At 43.2% G+C, this 21,589-nt stretch overlaps 3 protein-coding genes and 1 long non-coding RNA gene across 6 annotated transcripts; 1 reads left to right on the forward strand and 3 right to left on the reverse strand.

Annotated features, from left to right (window-relative positions):
• Nucleotides 1-1,475: 1,475 nt before the first annotated feature.
• Nucleotides 1,476-6,216, reverse strand: LOC113948711 (arylamine N-acetyltransferase, pineal gland isozyme NAT-10). The gene is made up of 2 exons (XM_027646504.1): nt 6,083-6,216; nt 1,476-3,679 (listed from the first exon to the last, which is right to left on the reverse strand). Exon 2 carries the CDS (start codon nt 3,672-3,674, stop codon nt 2,802-2,804), a length of 873 nt encoding a protein of 290 aa, XP_027502305.1. The 5' UTR covers nt 3,675-3,679; nt 6,083-6,216; the 3' UTR covers nt 1,476-2,801.
• Nucleotides 6,217-6,390: 174 nt separating this feature from the next.
• LOC113948710 (arylamine N-acetyltransferase, liver isozyme-like) lies at nt 6,391-17,307 on the reverse strand. 2 transcript variants are annotated; one of them, XM_027646503.1, is made up of 4 exons: nt 17,197-17,307; nt 11,471-11,576; nt 9,952-10,042; nt 6,391-8,647 (listed from the first exon to the last, which is right to left on the reverse strand). In XM_027646503.1, the coding sequence occupies exon 4, from the start codon at nt 8,640-8,642 to the stop codon at nt 7,749-7,751; it is 894 nt and encodes a 297-aa protein (XP_027502304.1). In that variant the 5' UTR covers nt 8,643-8,647; nt 9,952-10,042; nt 11,471-11,576; nt 17,197-17,307; the 3' UTR covers nt 6,391-7,748. The 2 variants fall into 2 exon arrangements, with proteins under 2 accessions (XP_027502304.1, XP_027502303.1); XM_027646502.1 differs by lacking the exon at nt 9,952-10,042.
• Nucleotides 10,904-21,009, forward strand: LOC113948714. Of its 2 annotated transcripts, XR_003528219.1 has the most exons (4): nt 10,904-11,116; nt 11,626-11,627; nt 19,023-19,167; nt 19,796-21,009. It is a non-coding gene; the product is annotated as an uncharacterized LOC113948714 (long non-coding RNA). The 2 variants fall into 2 exon arrangements; XR_003528218.1 differs by lacking the exon at nt 19,796-21,009 and having other exon boundaries at nt 19,023-19,684.
• On the reverse strand, nt 13,457-17,311 carry LOC113948712 (arylamine N-acetyltransferase, pineal gland isozyme NAT-3). Its single transcript, XM_027646506.1, has 2 exons — nt 17,197-17,311; nt 13,457-15,348 (listed from the first exon to the last, which is right to left on the reverse strand). The coding sequence occupies exon 2, from the start codon at nt 15,339-15,341 to the stop codon at nt 14,469-14,471; it is 873 nt and encodes a 290-aa protein (XP_027502307.1). The 5' UTR covers nt 15,342-15,348; nt 17,197-17,311; the 3' UTR covers nt 13,457-14,468.
• Nucleotides 21,010-21,589: the final 580 nt, after the last annotated feature.

Raw genomic sequence — 21,589 nt, forward strand, 5'->3', positions numbered from 1 at the left:
ACCATACTTTTAAATTGTATTTGGAATTAGACAAGTCTAGGGGCACAGGGGAGGTTTCTAAGCATTTGTTTTGCTTCATTTCAACAACAGTCCACAACTAAAACTGCAAAATCGTTTAGGCTCTTATTAAACCCTTCTCAGAGAGTGTTAATGAAGCAGAGTGGTGGTGAAGGATGTAACATATCCCACAGTTCCTTCCTCATGTGAATGCAAGTTTCTGTGAGAGCTGATGTTTTAAGGACTTGGGTGTTTCTTTTCAAGATGGGATAACATCAGCTTGTACAATAATGCCTTGCTAATGGAACCCCAGCATGAGGCCCCCGGGTTTGTTTGGTTTTGTTTGTTTTTACGACATTCTCATCTCACACCTTTGAGGCACTTTGGGTCTGGCATTCACACCTCAATAACCTGCTTTCCTCAGCTTTTGGGCAGCTTTGGTTAAACTGTGAAGCTGTTTCTTAGCTGTATGCATTGGCATTTATTTGTGTGATTTGATGTTGCACAGTGAGGACCTGGTTATAATTGTCACATCAAGAGGAGAAATCCCACTCAGAGTGGTTATCAACAGTCAAGGAAAGGGTTGAAGCTTCAGTCACCGTAGATTTTTAATATGAACTGAACAGTAGAAGGGAGATGAATCCCATTATTGGAGGCACAGTTAAAAATCCTGATATTAGTCTACAGACCTCTGCTCAAGAAATCTTTGTATTATCACAACCCAAGCAACTATCTGGGAGCAACAGCAGGAACACCTCTAGAGAAGCTGGGAGGCAAAATAACCACTCTGTTAATGACTGTGCTCAAGAGGGAGCAGCACCAGAAAACAGCTGTAGTTCACTGCATACAGAAATATGGTTTGGTTACCTGGGTGAGTGCAGATGGGAATTTCCATCGGTTAGAATGGAGGTGGTGAGTGTTTTGAAGCTTGTAATGTTCCCTCAGGTCTCAGGGAACACCTCGTAATTATCAATCATTTAGAAAAGGGTAAACCCCCTTAATGGGACCTTAATATAAGAGAATAATATGAATACAAATTACCCAACAAATCCCATAGTTTCATTATTAATAGAAAAGCTGTGTTCTCACCTCAGTAAGATCTCTGTGTCCCCTGTCACCTCTTGCTTGGCCCTCAGTTCCTCGTCCCTGGGCAATATCAAGTGCACTCAGGCCATCCGCTGCCACCACGGTTGTAAAGGATTGGAACAGTCTGCCCAGGGAAGTGGTGGAGTCACCATCCCTGGAACAGTTCAAAAAACATGTGGATGTGGCACTTGAGATCAGGGTTTAATGGTGATCCTGGTGCTGGGTTTGAGGGTTGGACTTGATGATCGTAAAGGTCTTTTCCAACCTTAATGATCCAAGGAAGTTTGAGGTGGGAAGGGTTGCAGGTCAGTATCAGGAGTGAACAGACCCCACTTAGCAGATGGTGTGTGCAGCAGTCATGCAGCTGGGGGCAGCTGTACTTAAAACAACTCTTAATTATTTTATTTTCCTTTTATTTATTTTCTGGTATACACTTAACAGCATTTGTGAGATTAACGATCAGGTGATGCCCTTGAGCAAAAATACACTATCAGTGGGAGGAATCAACATTTGACCAATACTCAGGCTTATCACAGACTGGGGAGAAAGAGTGGTTTTCACTGCTTCTGCTACTTTTGTATGTATTTAAGAATGTTTCCCCTTTCTTAGTGGTTCCCTTGGTTGGGCTTTTTGCAGAGAAGCATGGTAGGAGGAACAATATTTTTTTAAAAATGGGGAAACGTGATTGTGAAATTATTCAAAAGAAAGAGTTTCTTTTAGATTTGGCTGGCTCCTGGTTTTGTTTTCACTTTGATACAGATGAGCAAACTCCCTTGTGACATTTAAGCTCCTGTGCTAAGCAGTTCCCATGCAGGACAGCTACATGGACTCTTATGTTTGCTATACACAGAGAGGAGAGAATTAAGGATATAGTGGGCTTAGCTTCATTGTTCTACCTTTGTTATACAAATAAAATGCAATGCTAAAAATACAACATTTCCACCCCTTTTGGGACAAAAGTAAATCTAAGCCAGCTGTGACATTTAATCACCGTTTACAGGATGATTACTTATTAGAAGCAAAGCTTGTAGTTATCTCCTTAGAGCCCATCAGCCACAATAACACTGCAATATATAGAATTTTCATCACTAGAAAAATCTGTACATACCAAAAATTACTTTTTGGTAGTTTAGTTTACTGCAGTAATGGCCAAAAGGATGCACATGATGATAATTTTCATTTTGTACTATATTTTGTCTAAGGATGATGGCGAAAGAATTATGCCTCCTAATCCTCTTTTCAAAGATGACAAAGGTAGAGAAATGACATGAGTGGTGAGTGGTCGGATCTTATGAAAAATGAAGTTTTAAATGTGTACTTCACTGTCTAAATGCTCAGAGATGACTTGTCTCCCTATAATAACCACAGAAAATGTGTTGGCAGCACATCACAATCAATAATCCATACTCCTATTTGTGTGCTACAGGCAGTCCAATATACCCTAGACATATTTCTTGCCCAAGCTTATAACCAGATTCAAATCAGATCCTACGTTTGTGCCAAAAATTGAACGGCAGTCATCTCACAGCAAATAATTTCATCTGACTCAAGAGTCTTAAATTCCTAATTTCTCCCCAAGTGAAATTCACTTTAATCCCATATTAATGTATTTGTCTTTCAGTCACCTGTAAATGAATCCCATAACCTTGCAGAAGGGATTGCACAGACAATGGAAGGTACTGTACCTACGTAGCATTGTTGTAGGTTTTTCTGATCATCTAGATTGTGTAAGATCCTTTAACATTAATTGGGACAAGTTTTCTATCTAGGGTAATGTTGAATTTCTCTTTGAGGGTTTTTTCCACCTCTTCATCTTCAAGAGTTACAAATTCCACCAGATCTACGTTTTCCTTGTAGTTGTACGTGGTCTCAGTGAACGTCCACCCAATTAGCGCTCGGAAGCCGTCGGTGGTCTGGAGGGTGCAGATGGACTTCTTTGTAAAGAGGGAATCTGGAGAGGTCTGAAGGTACGTGCACTGGAAACGGAAATCTTCCACTGTCCGTGGCTCAAGGCTGAACATATAAACCTTCCGACACTCTTTTTTCTCCAGCAGGTCAGAATTAGAGAAGTTCTGGTTGGGGATACACTGTTTCCGTCTCATTTTCTCAAGGTACCAGACGGCGTTTTTTTCCGTGAAGCGGAAGACGCCGGGAGCCTGGGGCTGGTCTTTCCCTGACACAAGCTCCATAGGCTGCCACATCTGATAGGATACACCAAAGCCTCCGTCAACGATGTAAGCTTTGCCATCAATGACTACCTTTACCAGGAGATGGGTCATGATGGTGGCATATGTGTTTTGGTGGGGGTTGAACACGTATGCTCCCAGGAAGCTGGTGTCGTACCCCAGGCGCTTCAGGACCCAGCCCAGCAGCTGGTTGTTCTCCATGCACCAGCCCCCCCGCTTCCTCTGCACGATTTTGTTGTAAACATGCTCCAGTTCCAAAGTAATTTTCTCGCCGCAGTGGATGCTGAGGTTTTCGAAGGGAACAGCGCGGATGTGGTGCTGGAATATATCAGTTAAGGTTTCCAAATCTTGCTTTTCAAGGGAGCCTTTATAGCCAGTTCTTGCAAAATACTCTTCAAGGTTCATGTCACCTGTAAAGGAAGGAACTGCGTTTTGGTTTGGTTTCTTTACATCAGTGATTTATGATGCTGTGAAAAGCTGCCCTGGCTCTGCCAGCAAAGATGCTTTAATCTACTGAACCTCATCAGAGCAGCTCTTAAAGGTACCAAGTATTCATATCAAATGGCTCCCCAGGCAAAGAGCAGTGCATGTGAGAGTTTGCTTTCATCTGAGGGGAGTCCCTATAGCAAACAGCTGATGCCTTTTCAGCTTCCTATGTGGTGCTTGTGAAATGGGGGTTTGCTGTATTTGCATTGTAACAGCGGGGTTAAGAAGAAATAAAAGATCATGCTACGGAGTATGTACAAGGGTTCATGAAAAATGGTCTAAATCCTCTGTTCAGTGCAGGGAGTGTCAGTGGGGGAAGCATTGTCATCTGCCAGTTGGAGGGAGGATAATCTGAGCTCTTTACATGGGTCTGCCACTGATCAACGTGACAGTAAATTGCTTGTTCAGTACACGTCGCTCTTCCACCACTTACAAAAAGTTAAGATGATACTCCTGCACATTTTGTAGTGTCAAGTTTTATTTAGATAACTTTAACTGGAAAAACTCTGACCTCTGAAAGAGTCACAGTCTGCTGACCTGCTCTATTGCAGAAATGAGTATTGCAGAAGCTCATTTTGGTGTTGGAATAATGAATCCTAATGGAAGTGAATGACCCCAGAGACAAAGAGCATATCTGCCCTGCATCTCACAGGGTGCCCTGAAAATGGACATGGGCTGTTTTAGACCTCTCTAGGCCTTTCTTAAAACTCACTTTAATCCTTCCAGAGAAGGCATGACTGAGAATTACCCAAGCCTCACACAGTGCAACCTCGGCCTGTGCTGACTCCTGACCTGCCTTGATAGGACTCCTCATGAACAAGATTTCTGGATGAGGAACTACTCAACTTCATTCCTGCCTTCTAATACCATGAAAAGCCACTCACATTCATCTGGCTTTCAAGATGGCCCATCACAGTCTCTGGCTGGATCTCTGGTAGGTATCTGGTATCTGCTGTTTGTAAAATACACTGTAGAGCATCTGCTTGGGTCTGGAGCTGGGCACAAAATGTTTTGAAGGCTTGAGCCTTTGCAAAGAGAGCACTGAGCATTTCAGCAGTTCAGAGCTAGTGCAAAACTTTAGCTTCTTGCCAACACACGAAGCTACTTGGAGATCTTTTGTGCATACACAGTAAGCTGAGGTTTAGACACATCTTAGTGGCTCAGGAAGACTATTGTATTCAGATAAATTCAGCAGTGAACCAGTTACTGCAAACTAGAATTTCTCAAGATGACTCTCAGTGGCAGATTCGTGCTGTGCCTGTAGCTGGTGTAGAGGCAGCTGTCCAAAGTGCATGGAGAGCACCATCAAATCTACACTTATCTGCTGCAGAAAGGAATTTAGCTTCCAGTGATATCTCAGTGTATTGTTGTAGTATTTGCTAAGTATAACGTAAGATTCAGGGCATTTTTTATTTGCAGAATCCAAGTATATCTGATCCTACTCACTCTGATTGTGAATGCTAAACAGATCACACCTGCATAAAGCTGGTTCTGGAGTTTATATTATTTGTAATTTCTCTCTGCAGCTCCATAACGTGATTGATCAGCATTAGATCTGGACTGTAGGAGATGAAAGCTACTGTTCTTTTGAATTATGAGCAGGTCAGATGAAAAGGCAGGTACTGAAAGGGCAGGATACTGCAAAGGCAGGTGCTGAAAAGGTAGCCCCCCAAATGTGGCTGTGATTTATGCAGAGAAAAACATCGGCAGAAGAACTTTAAAGAGCTGTTTCTAAATGTGCAAATGAAGGTGCTCATGCAAAAATATTCCTTACCAGGATATACACACTATCAGCAATTCCATTGTTAAAAACATGTTATTTGTCTTCCTTTATCTTAATACCTCAGCACATGGATTTTCTGGGTTACACAACCTGCAGTTTGTAATTTTTTTTAAAAGTTGTTTTTATTCCCATAAAGCAGAATCTATCTATTATTAGATTGCACTTTTGCTTCCTTTGCACTTGCAATACTTTTAAATAAATTTAAAAATCTAAAAGCATCACTTCCATCAAGAGGTTGCAGTTCTAAATTTGTATCTAGTATTTATATCTAGTATTGTATCTAAACAAAAGAATCTATATCTCATAGTCAATTGAAGCCTCTCCTGAAGAGTGTGAGGTAGAAGAATTGAAATTGCATGTCACTTTTTTGCCCTCTTCAAGAGCTCCTGTTTAGCAGGTGATATTTTAGCTCTATATCCACACATTTTTGGAACATTTTTCCTAAAGAATATTGCTTACGTTATTGCCCATGACCTTTACCATCATAGGGAAAGCAGGGGGTTTGTTGCTTTGTTTGGAGGGATTTTTAAGAAAATAAACTTACCTCTTAAGAGATCCCTTTTTATTTATTGAGGTATTCAGTTTCTGGGTGGTTTGTTACAGTCAGTGAAGCCAGGAGTGGATACAGATTGTGAGGGTTGTCTTTCTAAGGTCTGCTGGCCCTCGCTCCTGAATCTTAAATTCCAAGAAAGGGCAGAGTCCACCCAAAACAAATGCACATTTTTGGACTTCACTGATCCATGAGCAAATTAAACTTTGTTTCTTCTCTATTAGTAGATGTTTATGCCTTCCCCTGGTTAAGACCAGAATGAACTTGTTTTCCATGTAAAATAATTACAGTGGGCAGTTGCAAACGGCTTTGTAACTTTTTAAAATTAAATTATGGTTATTTTGCAAACCAGCACTTTGTGGTGGAGGATGGTATCTGTGTTCTGGTGGGTCCACTGAATTGCTGAGGCATTGCAGGCTGGGTGTTCCCATGCTCCATGGATGCACAAAATGACACTTCTTTGCCCTTTTTTATCTGTTCAAATCTTCAGCTGCAGCAGGTAGTTATTTTGGAGCTGCCACACCTAACAAATACCATCACAAATACTTATTTGCACAAAGTAATGCATTTCCTCCTTCTGCATCCTTAAAGAGTTGCAGTGCTGCTTATTTAATTCTCTCCCTGTCAAGCATGTCCCCTCTTCATTTGATGGAGGTGGAATGTCAGAGCAGGTCCTTTTTGGGAAGGCAAAGAGCACATTAGGCTACATCTGGGAAAGCACCCGAGTTTTAGGCACATCAGGTGCTCCATGGGTCTTATGTGGTTGACTGAAACAAGCATCAAAGTCTTTTCCTTGGCTGAAGACCGATGCTCTTCTATCTATAATACTGTCATGCCCTCTTGACATCACAAGAAGGTTTGGTCCTAAAAGTTTAGATTATATTTTGCAAAGGGTGATCTAACTTTGATTTTTTTTTCCCCCCAGGTTTGATAGCAAAAGCCTGATTTTTGAGAACTGTTGAATCATCTTGCTTTCTATGAATTGTGCTTGAGATTTAGAGACACAGAAATATCAGACTCAGAAAAAATGGGATGCTCAAAATTAAACATCTTCTGGGGGGTTTAGATGCCTTTGTATAAATAGTTCACTTTAAGTCAATTCCTGGTAAGAGAATAGGATCAAGTCTTTCAATTTATCTCATCAGAAGCTAATCAGCACCTAATGGTGTCTTGTTTTGAGAAACTCTTAACCTTTCTTTTTTTCTAGTAAGTCTTTGAGAGCCAAATTCAGCTCAACTTTCAGACTTTTGAAGGAAGTGAATAATTTGTGAAACTCTGCTGAGAAGATTGAAAATAACAGCAAAGAGGGTTAGAGGTCTTCTGTGTAAAATGGTAACAGCTTCTCCTTCTGCATCATTTTGGTCTCCTTTGATGCAAAATATACCTGCAATAAAATGAGTTCCAGAGAGGTGGAACAAAATGTTAAGGAGTCAAAAAGCAATTTCCATATGAGCAAATCACAGGTAGTAAGACTCTTAGTTTCCAAAGAGGGAGAAGCTTAAGAAAACTTATGCAAAAGGTACAGGCAGTTAACTAGCAAGGTACTTGAATTTACCATGCTTTGTGTCTAGTTCAACTTCAGAATCAATTAATGTAATTAATGTTAATTTTAGAACTTTTCTGTTGGATACTTACAGATCCATCTAGCACAGTGCTAGAATTAGATCTTATCCACTAAATTAGGTGGCAAGCCACGAACATTTACTGGTACAAGTTTGTTCTCCAGCACTATATTGAATTTATCTTTCAGTGTCTTCTCAAGCTCTTCATCTGTAAGAGTTGTGATGTGCACCAGGTCCATGTCCTCTGTGTAATTATACTTCATCTCAGTCAAGGTCCATCCAACTAAGCCAATGAGCCCTTCAGTGGTCTGGAGACTGCAGAGTGATTTCTTCCGAAGTATGTTATCTGGAGACACTTGTAGGTATGTGTTTAACTCCTGAAAGTCATTTATATGTCGTGGCTCGAGAGTGAATCTATGTATTTTTCTGATGTTCCCCAATCCTGGAATGTCAGTGAAGTAAGGAGTCTCACTTTGCTCAGGAATATAATGCTTCCTTTTGACCTTCTCAAAGTACCAGGTGCCATTATCTTCCACCAAGCGGAAGATTCCAGGGACCTGGGGTTGATCCTTCCCAGAAATCAGCCTCAGTGGCTGCCACATCTGGTAGGCACCACCAAAACCGGCATCCACGATGTAGGAATTTCCCTGGATCACCACCTTCAGCAGGATATGGTTCATCTCAGCAGTGTATGCCCTCTCTGCTGGGTCATAGCTATTCGCACCAAGAATGCAGATGTCATACCCTAATTCTTGCAAGGCCCAAAATAAAAGGTAGTTGGTTTCCAGGCACCATCCACCACGTTTCTTTCGCACGATCTTATTGTAAATAGGCTCTAAATCCAGTTCGATGGTCTCCCCACAATGCATGCTGAGGTTCTCAAAAGGAATGGCCTGGATGTGATGCTGGAAGATGGCTTTTAAGGTTTGCAAGTCTGCATCTTTATGGGGCTTGTTGTAAGATATTCTTCCGAAATACTCCTGAATGTTCATTTTGCCTGTGTGAGCAGAAAAACAGCCAGTTACTGCTGAGTAGCTGTCAAGGGCTTCACTCCTATTTCTGTAACACTGGTTAACCAGCCTGCAAACATAGCCTGGGCCATTTTATTGAGGATTTGAAAGAAACTTTTGCCCCTGATAGGAGACAAATGCAGGTTAGACCTGCCTCTGCCGTTTGTATTTCTTGAAAAAGAGACAAGGATGGGAGCAGGTGACAATAATGCTTTCTTTCTCTCAGGTGTTGCCTTCAAACCAGATGGATATCTTTCCTATGGGAAGACACAGCACAGAGTCTCTGGCCACAGATGAGGATCCCACATGACAAAAGTTTTCTAAAACTGGCAAACAACTGGTTTGCAGAAAAGCTGTTAAGACCATACCAGCATAAAAGTCACAGCAAGTTCCCACTGTTTCTTTTACCAGGTAAGCAATTCTTTCTTTATCCCACAGGTAATTTAACCAGAAGGTTTTACATTCATGGCTTCATTTAACTGGGATTAACATCTCAGTGTGTCACCATTTTAGACAGGCTTCCATGTGAAGTAGATTGTTGTTTTTGTAATCTCTTAAATTTCCCTGTGGAGTTTAGACAGGGCTTTGGCCCTGGCTGTGAAAGGAAGGAACTGTTAATTTTTCTAACCTAAGGATCAGAGGAACTGGTAATTACTAAGAATACATACAAGGTGTATTCATCATCTTTTGGGGTTTTTTTTACCATCTTGTACAAACAAAAACCTTCTCTCTCAGCTCGAATTATTGGAAATATTTTGGATCTTTAGGTCTTTGATCCCCTTTCATTATGAGAAAGACACTGTCATTGGTACTGGCTTTGTGGTCAAGGTGCAAAAGGCTCCCTGTAACACTTCTAACCCACTGACTCATCCGATCTCTGCAAGGATTTCTCTTGCCTTTAGTTTAGATTTAATTTGGCTTTTTTCCACAGAAGGATATTTGTTTTCCAGAACAATTCGCAATCTTCTAAGGGCTGTAGTGATTTCTAAAAAGTCTGAGATTTCTTGCTCAAAGTCGGTCACATGTTCCCTGGGAAGATTTTCCGAAAATCATTTGATGTGGATGAGATGCAAGAAACTCCCTTCTGGTGACTATTCTCAGCTTTGGTCCCACTGCTCCCCCCAGCAGTTTGACCCTGTGCCCATGCCAGCAATCCAGGGAGTGCTGGGAGCTTGTGAAAATCCCACCTCAAAGCCATGGGTGGAAAGGCCCCTGCCCCAGCAGATGTGCACGTCAGACGACCTGATCTCTAGACTTTAACCCCAACCTTGATGCCAGCAGCACAACTCACATGATTTAGTTGTGTTGCTCCTGATCTGCACTGGTACCAGGATTTAGACTGGCTGATGCAAAGCCACAGGAAAATGTGGTAGAATAGAGGCCTATCCCAATAAGGGAATAAGAAAGAAACATTTTTCACTTCAAAAGGACCTGAGGAGGCTACATGAAAAAACAGTAATGTCTCTTTGATACTGCATTTTATGGGTTTTTTCCATCCCTTTTTTAGGACAAAGGCACTCATCTTTGGCAGGATCTGCTTTGAAACACTTGTAGGAAGCTATTCCCTCCCCAACACACAGTGCACAAGTATGCTGGCAGGTTCATCCTGTGGTCCTCTGGTTTATTCCCACTTTTAGCAATTTTGCATAGCAAGATAGAAACACCTTTTCCCTGTGATGGTGTTGAGCTGAATCTCTGTGACGAAGAGGGCACCAGGAGAGCCCATTAATTAGCCCGGTGGGTGTGATACAATTGAAATTTGCCTTCAAGCAAAAACCCAATGAGTCCCTGCCCTGGTCCAGTAGCAGAAGACCTGATGCTCTCCCTATAACCCATCTCCTGGGTCTGGGTGTTCCCACTGCTCCACTGAGAGCTCAGCATATAACCAGTTCTTCTCTTCTATCCATGAGCAACCTCCCAATGGAGAGCCTCCATGGGGGGCTGGCAGTGAGGCTTTAGGAAAACAGATTTTGGGAAATTCTTGGCCTGTGCCTCAGTTTCCCCAGCTGCCCCTTCTCTGTCTCATCAGTGTAAAGGCTGGATCAGAGACAGCCTTTGGTGGCTGACAAAACGTGCTCTGATCTCAGTGAATACTTAAAGAGGTTTAAGTATAATAAAGCTGCACTACAACATCAGTGACATCAGGGAGCACCCACATAAAACAGTGTTTACTCCCTCGCCTTCCCAAGGGCAGATTTTTTTTCTTGGCACCACCATTCCCACTGTGCAAGCGCTGAGGCTGCAGCAGTGAGCAAGCCCTCGCCCAGGGGAGAGTTTTTGTTCCAAAACTGAGTTGCCAAATATCCCAAGCCTCAGTTCAACCTTGTTTACTTCTGCTTGTGCAGCAGCTGAGCTTCACTCAGCATTCATGCAGGCTGGGGGGTAGTGAGATTCAGACATTAGTTCTGCCTGCCTGGAAGAGCCCCTGGGGATCGCTGTGTCCTTCCATAATTAGGGTGAGTATTAGCAACAGTTCTTCTCTGCTAAAAATCATGAGGGACTTCCAAGGCTGGATCCTCTTGCACGTGCCTGTGCTATTTGTTTGATTTTTAAGTCATGATGTGAGTCAGTAGCTGGCTCAGCATAAAGGGGTTAGTTTAACTCTCAAAGAATTGCTGTACTTGGAAAATGCCCTTGCCATGCAACACACGCTGTTGGCCCCTGCGTTCCTGTAATTTGTGCTTTGCTAATATGCCTACAGTGCTGAGCACATGGTATGCAAACCCACAGGGGTAGGCTTTCCCAAACTGAACTTCTGGGCTGACCCCAGGCTGCAGGGTGAACTTAAAGATCAGGCACTCAGCGCTTACCTCTCAGGCAGTCAGCTCAGGCTTTCCACGCTGGTTTGCTCCAAAGTTCCCAGGAAGAGCTGCACTGGGAACTGCTGCTCTTAAAGGTCCAGGCTGCTTTTACTGCCTGTCAGGGACAGTGTTATTCTCTGTGTTATTTTCAGTGTTATTCACAGCAGTAAAAGAGGTGAGAATTTCTTCTTTTGTAACAGTTTATATTCTAATTGTTTTATTGGTTTATCTATACTGGCATATGTGTTGATAGCCCTGTCATGACGGAGAGCCTGAAAATGATCCAGCCCCCAGATTGCTTACAATATTGAGTAGATTTTAACCTTCCACGTTACTGAATGAGAACTGAAGCCCTGCAGAAGTACAAAGGAAAAAAGCAGTATGAGTGTCATGACCAACTTTTGTAAGTGGTTATAACCTATTAACCCATCCCTGACCCTGCAGGTCACCCAGGGGCTTCAGTCTGTGGGGCACCTTGATGGGTGCTCCCAAGCTACAGCAGCAAAGAAATAGTGCAAATTTTGATACAGATTTTATATTGTTGACACTCATGTAGTCTGGATTCCTGTTGGAAGTTACTAGTGATAGTTACCCAAGGCAAGAAGTCACTGTTTCATTGATAGGAATGGTAGCTGTTGAATTAAGCACACATATTCCTCGTGGCTGGTACCAGCCCTCCCCAAAGCAAGAAGATCAGATTTGCCAAGTCAGGTAGCTGTTTAAATCCCCTTGGGTTCAAAAAGAAGCCCTGTTCTCCAGCAGCAAGGACACTGCTCCCAGAGAAGTCTGTGCTCCCTGAGCCTGCTGTGCCTTTAAGGATTTGCCTCCAAAGTTAGCGACAAGGAAAAACAAACCAGTGCAATTGGAGATGAAGAGCCTCTTTCTTTTTTTTTTTTTTTTTTCCCCTTCCAACAGCAAGTTTCATTTGGTTGCTCGGCAATAAAATCTGCCTCTGTGGGTGTGCTGAGCAGGGGCCAGGAGTGTGAGCTGTGCCATGGAGGGGCAGCAGCCCTGGCAGTGGCCGGGGCACACGGTCCAGGAGATGTGTCAGCAGAAAGAAAGTGGGTTTCCCTGTTGTTGCCCTTCACATGCCGAATCCCTGGGGCAATGGATGTAATACTCTACTCTGATCTTAAAGGTCTATAATTTTATGGTTCTGTAGTCCTTGCCCTGAGCCTATGGAACAGTATAAAGTGCAAGAAACACCCAGGCACAGGGAGAAGAGCTGGCACAGCCCCGACTAGATGTTTCCTATGTCTGTTCCCACAAAGGATGGAGCTTCTTGGCTCTGCATGGATCTCCTTCTGCTCCACAACTTTGCAAGACCTGCTTGGACTTTTGCCTGCATCCCAATACTTTGCCCCAGCTGCCAGGCTGCTACAAGGACAAACCTCCTAAGTTTAGCTCCTTTAGCTCTTCCACTATTGCAGGGACCACAGAAAGACACAGACCACAAACAAGCCATATCCTGGGACAATTCCTTCTGATCATCTGTGTTGCAAGCTGCTGGTCCACACCACAGGAAACCCCTTTTTCTTCTGCAACCCACTACAGGATGTCATTAACATTTCATTTCCCTATGGGGTGGGAGAGCCTCATATGCTATAAAGGACTATTGCACACCCACAGCCAAGCACATATAGATGAGTTTGAATTCTGGGGAGATGGGGATTTGGGGAGCTCGTTGTGTCTCTATGAAATACACTTTGAATGTGCAGAATAGCAGCAGCTTTTATCCACCATAAATTGCTGGTTATAGAAAGCTGCACATACTGCATACCAAGTAAAAAAGGTCCAGTGAGTTATTGTGTTTTTAAAAGCCTTCGCTGCAAAATATTAGCACATAAAAATAATCAGGACAACTGCAGTGATTAATGACATTTTTTCCTTTGGGAATACATGCTGTAATTTGGGGGGGAAAATGTCTGAATAATTCTACCACACAATGCTTGATTTTTTTTTTTTTATTTAACTGTAAATCACTTATATAATTTACTAAATTATAAGTGCATAGTTGTAATGCTTCCAAGATTTGTACATGAAAGAACATCAAGTATCTTCTCAAAGGGCAAAGTGATCACATTTCCTACTAGAAATCTTAGCCTTTAGGTATGTGATTAAGATTCATCGTTTCTCCTTTTATCAATATAATTTGTATCACTGCAAACACATCCTCAGTAGAACAGATATATTTCAGATAAATAATTCTGAGCCTGTTTTTGGGTTCAGCCATAATAATTAATGTGCAATAACACTCAGAGTGACAAGAGGAACATGTATTCCCAGCAGTCTGCTGCTGGGTGGTAGCAAAGAAAATGCTAAGGAAATGCTTTAAGTTTGAAGAAATACTGCTTTTTGGTTATGTCACTCAGAGAACAGGAGTCCTGTAAAGTCTGAAACAAGACAGAATTGTCGCTCATATTTCTTGTCATCTGTTTTAGGCCATAAATAACCTGTCCTTAAGTATTCTCACGGTGCAGCACAGGTGTGACACCATCTGACTGCCACGTGAGAGGGTGTTGTGGATGCAGGAGCAAAAAGGACAGGCTTGTGGAGCAAACTCAGCACAGGATGTCTTTGTTTTTCTGGCTGTTAAATTCCCAAAATAGTGTTCATTTAAGAGGTGGATATGATTTTCCCCAGGTGGCAGCACCAGGTAATAAAGAAAGAGTCATGCAGTTCCATCGGTCTGCCCAGCTGCTCTGGGTGTGTTTAGAGAAGCTTTTAAGAGATGAAAGGAGTAGGGAATGGGCAGACTGTGCTCCCTGCTAAGCACAAACAGAGGACAGTGATTTGATTGAGCTGGGAAGGAGTTATTTGTACCCAAATAAAAAAGAGATGTAGGAATAGTTGTGAAAATCCATTTCTTTTCCAGATTCTTGCTAGTATGTTCTGCTTTACACTGGTGTAGATGGAAGGGAAAAGCTTAACCTTTAGAGGCTTGTCAGAAACAGGGGGAGGAATTGCCTGTAATGCCCCTGAATTGAATTATAATTCAGGCAGTGAGTTAGAACAGAGACAACCTGCTCGTATTGACGGGTACAAATTTCTTGTCTAGCGTTATATTGAATTTCTCTTTCAGTGTTTTCTCTATTTCTTCATCTGCAAGCATTCTGATTTCCACAAGATCCATATTGTCCTTGTAATTGTACTTCATCTCAGTGAGTTTCCACCCCACCAGTGCCCGGATGCCGTCGGCAGTCTGCAGGCTGCAAATAGACTTGGTCACGAAGAGCGAGTCTGGCGCTGTCTGCAGGTGGGCATTGCAGCCTCTGAACTCTTCAATGTCTCGTGGCTGAAGGGTAAAGAGGTAAATCCGACGGCAGACTTCATCTTCCACGTTGTGGGAAGCGGAGGCACCTTGGTTGGGAACCCACTGCTTCCTTTTTACCTTCTCGAGGTACCAGGTCTCGCTCTCCTCCAGGAAGCGAAAGACCCCGGGAGTCTGCGGCTGATCTGTCCCTGAAATCAGCTCCATTGGCTGCCACAGCTGGTAGGCCATCCCAAACCCCCCATCCACGATGTAGGATTTGCCATCAAGCACCACTTTTAGCAGCAGATGATCTATTTCCTCTGGGTAGGCATCGTGCTCCGGGACATAAACTTTTGCTCCCAGAAGGGTGACGTTATAGCCAAGAGTTTTCAGGACCCAAGACAAAAGGTAGTTGTTTTCCATGCACCAGCCCCCACGTTTCTTCCTCACTATCTTGTTGTAGGTCGCTTCCAGGTCCAGCTCAATCGTTTCCCCACAGTGGATGCTGAGGTTTTCAAAAGGGACAGCTTGGATGTGGTGCTGGAATATATCTGACATAGTACCCAGGTCTGGCTTATTGTGGGAGCCCTGGTAAGAAATTCTGGCAAAATATTCCTTGATGTCCATTCTGCCTCTGAGAGAAGGGTGGGAAAAAATAATAGGTTGTGTCAGAAGTGATGGAAGGCTCTTCCCATTCCTTATAATGGGGCGCTCGGAAGAGGAGCAGGATTTGACTAATGTCTGTCTCAAAGGCAGCTGAGTATTAGCGCTGAGAGAAGCCAATGGGATGCTGCTGATGAGCACAAATGTTATTTTTATTTGCTTCTTTTACAGCTGTGATGAGAGGCTCCAGCTGTGCTAAGCACATTTCAGCAGAGTTCCTGCCCAGCAAAGCTACAAATCTCTGTAGGAAGGAACAAAAGCAGTAGCAGAGTTGTTTCCCTGCTAGAAGCAATAGGAACTGAGACTCTCCAGATCTGAACTGCTCATGGTTTGACTCATCGAAGCAGAAGCAGAAAACAAACCCTCCCACTCTTGCAGAGCAATCCAGAGCCTCCTCTGCAACCAAACATGAAACAAATCTGTCCTGCTGTGGTATTTCTTCATTATTTAGGCAGCCTGGCATGAGCTGGTCTCACCTGCTCCTGCTCTCTGTGCTGGCAGTAGCAGATGTGACCTGGAGTGCAAAAGGCTGCTTTAGGGCAGAAAAGGCTGTGGGAGGTTTTTTGCTGCATCTGCTGTGAGCTGCCTCCCCCCAGCACAGCTTAGCTCCCCAGCTCTGCTAATCACAGCCCCACACCAGCAGCAGGAGGAATCCAAGGTTTGGGCCAAAACTACAAGTTTCAGGGGGTCTCAGATTTTCTGGCATCATTTTTTGGGATGCATTTGCTCCTTCTACTCATGGTCACCCCAGCAGTGGGTGTCTGCCCATGGGTAAGGGAGCAGGCATTGCCCCACCCTGGAATGGCAGAGGGCTCAGCGTGAGGCTGTTTCATAAATATGGGGTTGGAAAGCAGCTCAAACCCTCCCAGCCCTCCGTGGAAGGAATGGGATTTTGATGGAGCCAAGTACTTTTGTTGTTCCTCCCCAGGCACTGCAAAAATTCAGGCAACTGTAAGTATGGAGCAGTGTTGTTCAGATTGTTAACCCAAGAGGTCCCAAAATGTTCTCAAGTTCCTGTATACAACTCTCAAAGTAAAATCATAAGATAAACTCCAACAGTTCCAACAGGATTATATTCTCAATCTGGTGAAAAATGGCACAGCCAAAATTGTATGGGAATTTTGGAAAGATACTTTCAGTACATAAACAAAGCAATTAAAAATTCCCATTTGGTGCAATACCCCGGCAGAAGCAGAGGGTATTGCACCCTTTAAGATAGAAGCTTTACAGAACTCTTAACTGTTGCATCATGGCCACTCCCATGTTTCAACATCCTACAAGCAGGCCTGAGTGATCCACTGTGGGGTTAAGAGCATCAGATTTAGGGCATTCTCTTTGTCCAGTTTTTGTCTGTTCCCAAGATTTTCCCCAAAGCCCCAGAACTACAACTCTATTCATTCCAGAAAACTTGGCATAAGCTTAGTTGTTGCCGTGTGAATTTTAAACCAGCATCACCAGCAATGAGCTGTTTTTCCCTTTCTTTCTCCTTTCCTTTCCCTTTAGCACAGCAGGCAGAATGCATGTAGTAACTTTTACTTGCAGGGAGAATGTTGATGTGGGCTTTGTCTGTCTGTCTGTCCATCTCTTGCAGGTGTTTATAAGGCTGTTTTAACTGAAATAAGGCAGATGGCACAAATGCCCGAGCTGCTTCAGGCAGACAGCTGAGTAAATAAACCAGTGTATCTACGACACTGAGCAGCTGAGCTCTCCCTGCTCTGCCCTTACACCATTTCTGCTGTGTTTTGTCTCCAGCCAGATTTAACTTCCTGGTTAGACAGCGCTCAGCTACAAAGATCCGGGGGTTAAAATAAAGGCTTACCTGGAAAATCAGTTCAAGCACCAGGATACCTCCGGGGTTTGGGGGGGGTGGTTCTAGCCTAAAGCAAGTGGAGTGGCTGTCTGTCCTCTGCCTAGCACAGGCAGGGCTAGGACTGCTCTCCAGCTGCTCTTCAGGGGAATGTCTTTTCCCTGAACTCGCTTTCACCCGCCTCTGTCAGATTGCAAAAGCTGAAAAAAAAAAAAAAATCAACAAACCAAACAACCTCAAAGGGTGGAGCGTGAGAGCTGAAGTGAGCCAGCAAAGCCAGCAGCACAGCTCGACACGTGCAAACCTGGCAGTTGGAGCAGAGGCTGCTTCACATTTTCACCTGTTTCTCTCTGTGGGGACCAGCTCAGGCTGTCACCAGAAGGGTATGTTTTTGTTCCAGTAGCTTGCTGGATGCACTCAGGTGACGCTTTTTTTTTTCTGCCAGGTATTAGGTTACTGTTTGTTTGGAAACGTGGGGAATAAATCTTGCACACGTTCAACCTGAGAAGGATTTTGCACTGTTTCTGAAAATCAGCAAGATTTCGGTGCAGTAAGTTGCACCTGCAACCCTCTTGCCCCCGTCAGCAGCACGAGAACTTCAGCACTGCCTTTCCTTTGTTTGCTCTCTGTGATTTACATGTATTTTTTGATTACTGTAAATGTCATAGAATATAAGGAAGCACTGGGACAGCAGTGTCTCTTCTTTGGTCTTTGCTCACAGGTATCACCTGTGGATGCCATGGTGGCAAAGATGTTTTTGGCAAAGTGATGGCTATGAAGTGTCAACACACAGGGAGATCCATCCTTTCACCATGTTTCATGCTGCTTTTGTATCCACCAATTTTGCTTGCATTTTGCCAAGAGAAGTCTTTTTCATTCTCTGACATATACACAGCTGGATTTTTTCCTGTTAGTTCTCCAAAAGTAATGCCAGTCCTTCACATTTAGTATCAATGGCAAGTTCCATTCAAACACTGATTTACTGGGATAATTAGCAGAGATAATAAATCAGATGAAGCAGACACAATAAATCACATTAAACGGGGATATCTGTGGTAACTCATTACACAGCTCCACTCCCATATCAAAAATTGGCTCTTTATCATCCCATCAGTGGCCAGTGTTTGACCCCACAAGCAAGAACCGATGCCCAAGTGGAGAGGCACTGAGAGGAATGGATTACCTGCCCTTGTCAGGCTCCTTTGGGCAGATGCTGTACATGGAGTAATCCCTTCTCATCCCACAATCTAGGAGCCCCTCGTTTTGACAGACAGAAGCCAAAAGCTGAGCAGCCAGACCCCAGTGCTGGTGGGAACCACACTGAAAGAAGCCCTTAGACCCATCACTGTGTGGTGTGTGAGCAGACCTGGCTGTGCTCCTTCCCAGAGTCATTCGGGACCACAGATGGTGCCAAAAGTGGACACGTGCTGTGCTCCCTCAGGTGAAGTGGCTGGGGATCTGTTCCAGCTAATTTTGGGGTCCCATAAGTCACAAGTGTTTTCTAACCAAGTAGGAGTGAAACCCATTTCCAGCGGTGCTTGGATACTCAGCTTTTCTCAGTTCCTCTCCCTAAAACGTAGATGATATTGAGCATTTTCTTCCATGTCTTTCAAATCCTCATCCCAACTCACTACCCTATGCCTTTATTCCTGCTTATCACTCTGCTTTTTCTTCCCATCCTGCACATTTTGGTCCCCAGGCCATTAAAACCACCCTCCCCAGGCATACCTAAGGCCATCACAGGGCAAAGCTCAGTCAGGGAGCACTGAAGTTAAGGAAAGGCTGATCTTGATCTCAAAGCCTTGATGAAGTCTCTTTGCCTTTCTACACTGTGCCAGCTGGGTTGTGGAGAACATGACCACAGAGAGAATGTGGAAATGGGAATGTCCTTGGAAAGGACGTTGCTGTCCACCTGGACACTGAGATGCCATTTCCCGTGGCAGGAGCTGAAGCTGCCTGAGCTTTTTCTAGAAGATCCTCAATGTAATTGCACTCAATTTTATTTATTTATAAATTTAAACTGCTGACAGCATTTAATTTATTACTGAAATCCTCCTCTCATCCTAACTCTCCTGAGAGGCCTCATCAAATATCCCTCCCTCCCCACTTTAATGGAGTATTATATGCTGCAATATTTGCCTGGGGAAATAAAAGCATTAGATTCCCTATTTGGGGTAAAAGTCAAGGGTCTGCCCCCTTCTATGATCACCTCTCTGGCACACTGTATAACAAAGTAAGGTATATTAGATTATCTCATATTATAACCAGAATTCTTAATATACAAATTATCTGGTATGCTACTTAACTATCTGGTTTTGATGGGAAGATTAAAAAAAAGAGACTTCTAAAGTAATAAAGCAATTGAGGTGCTTTAAATGGAATTAGTATGAAATCTTAAATTCTAACACAAGGTCAGATCCTGCTGAGCTCCTGGAAAGGGAAACACCCTGAACCAAGTGGCTGGCTCTTGCCTTTCATTTCCAAAGGGAATTTAATAGAAGCAGGCTGCCCTAGTCCAAGACTGGTAAATAATATTCACACTTATAAACACATTCATAATGGCAAAACTCCCTCATGGTTGACATTCATTGCCTTCCTTATTTAATTCTAGATATTAAATAGCTATGGCTACATATCCTTCTGGGTTTGTATCTGCAACATCCACCATGTGCAGTTGGGTGGTGTCCATCCCACTGGCCAAAGGATGAATCTGCAACTACAGCAGCACCTTTTGCTCATGGGACTACAGAAGGGAGCAGCTGTGCTGGACATTTCTTGGCTTTTTCTCAGTGGAGAAGAGACCAAATCTCGATTTTAGTGTTTCCGCTGTCTGAGGCATCTTTGTGAGGTCTGGTGACTGTCAAAAGTTTTCTCCTCTGTTTACTTTGCCCTGAGTTTTTTCACACAAGCCAAATCTGAGGCTGTTAATGCAGAGCAAGGAGCCCATGTTGGTCTGCAGGTCCTTCCATCCCTGAGGGTTTCAGCGTAAATGTCTTACATGTAAATGGTCGTAATTCAGTTAAATTCCATTACAAGGGGAACAATCTGCTTTTCTGCATGAACGGCTTTATTTCCTATAAGTTTTGAAGGAAAAATGGAACATTTTAAGTAAGTGGTGAAAAGCATCTGCCTGTTAGGAAGAAAGCGAAGTTGCTTCCATTTCACAAGAAATAATCGCACCCTCAACGTGCCCTTCCTGTTTCCATCTCGTGGGCCTCTTCTCCTGGAAGATGCCAGAGGTGTTGTCAAACCATGAAAATGCTGAGGAGAAAGTTCTGAAGGTTGGAAAGGAAAGTTATGCTGGTTTCTCTGAACGTGTTTGTAGCTGGGTCTGTGAGAGCTGGCGAGCAGCTGGGGAGGCTCCAAGCCATGATAGCAACAGCTTTACTGGCATTTGGAGACAAAGTGTTGGAGAGCACTGATGAGGAGGATGAAGAAGACAAGGAGAGCAAGGTGGTGTAAATGCTCCCATAATTAAACAGTTAATAATGACCATCATGTTAAATTGTCACTGCCTAATGAAAGTATGACAGTGTAATATGTAACAGGGCATCAGCATTGCTGGCTGGACCCTGAGACAGTTTCATTTCACACATCCCAATGAGAACTGTCCATCATGCTGTCAAAAGCCTACTCTGGATATTTTCCAAGGAGGGAAATTTGGAAAAATTTGGGGCTGAAATGCTGTTGCAGAGCTGCAGCCGGGCAAAATGGGCATCCATGGCAGAGCCTGCAAATAAAGCAGATGTTCTGTGGGGAAATAACTGTTTAAAACTCTTTAATTTCACCACATTTTCACCTTTATTGTCCAGCACTCATCATGATTACCATTACCCAGGAGCTGCCCAGGTACCTCTTGGGTAATTGCAGGGCAATGCATTCTCCTGTGTGGGGAAAAAAGGCCTCATTTGAAATATAGATATTATGTTGGTCTAGTCCAAAAGTCAACATAAGACATCCTGTTACAATTAATTAGCTGATAATCTGCAAAAACCCTGTACAGTTGCTAATCAAATACATAAAATAGCCTGTGACCTGAGCACACATAATTCCACCCATTTAGGTACAAGCTACCAAACAAAGAGGGTTTGCAAGTCAACAATCTCCATCACTGTCAGGCCCAGAAATGGCTGAGTGTTCCAGCCTGTGCACCATATTTTGGCACCAAAAAATTATTGTTGCAAGATATTTTAAGAGGAAAATACTCCCTAATAATGAAAAGGTACAATGACTAAAGGAGAGTTATATGTATATGAATACAAGGGGGTGATGAGCGTTCATTCAGCCTCTGAAATTCCTTTGGTGATCCATACATATATACTATATTTTTTATATATATATTTATAAGCTGTAAAAAAAAAATCTTTGTACATGTGCCTAAATGCAGCAACAATCACCATTTATG

Source organism: Corapipo altera, unplaced genomic scaffold (assembly GCF_003945725.1).
Source record: "Corapipo altera isolate COAL_440 unplaced genomic scaffold, ASM394572v1 62, whole genome shotgun sequence".
Lineage (NCBI taxonomy): Eukaryota > Metazoa > Chordata > Aves > Passeriformes > Pipridae > Corapipo > Corapipo altera.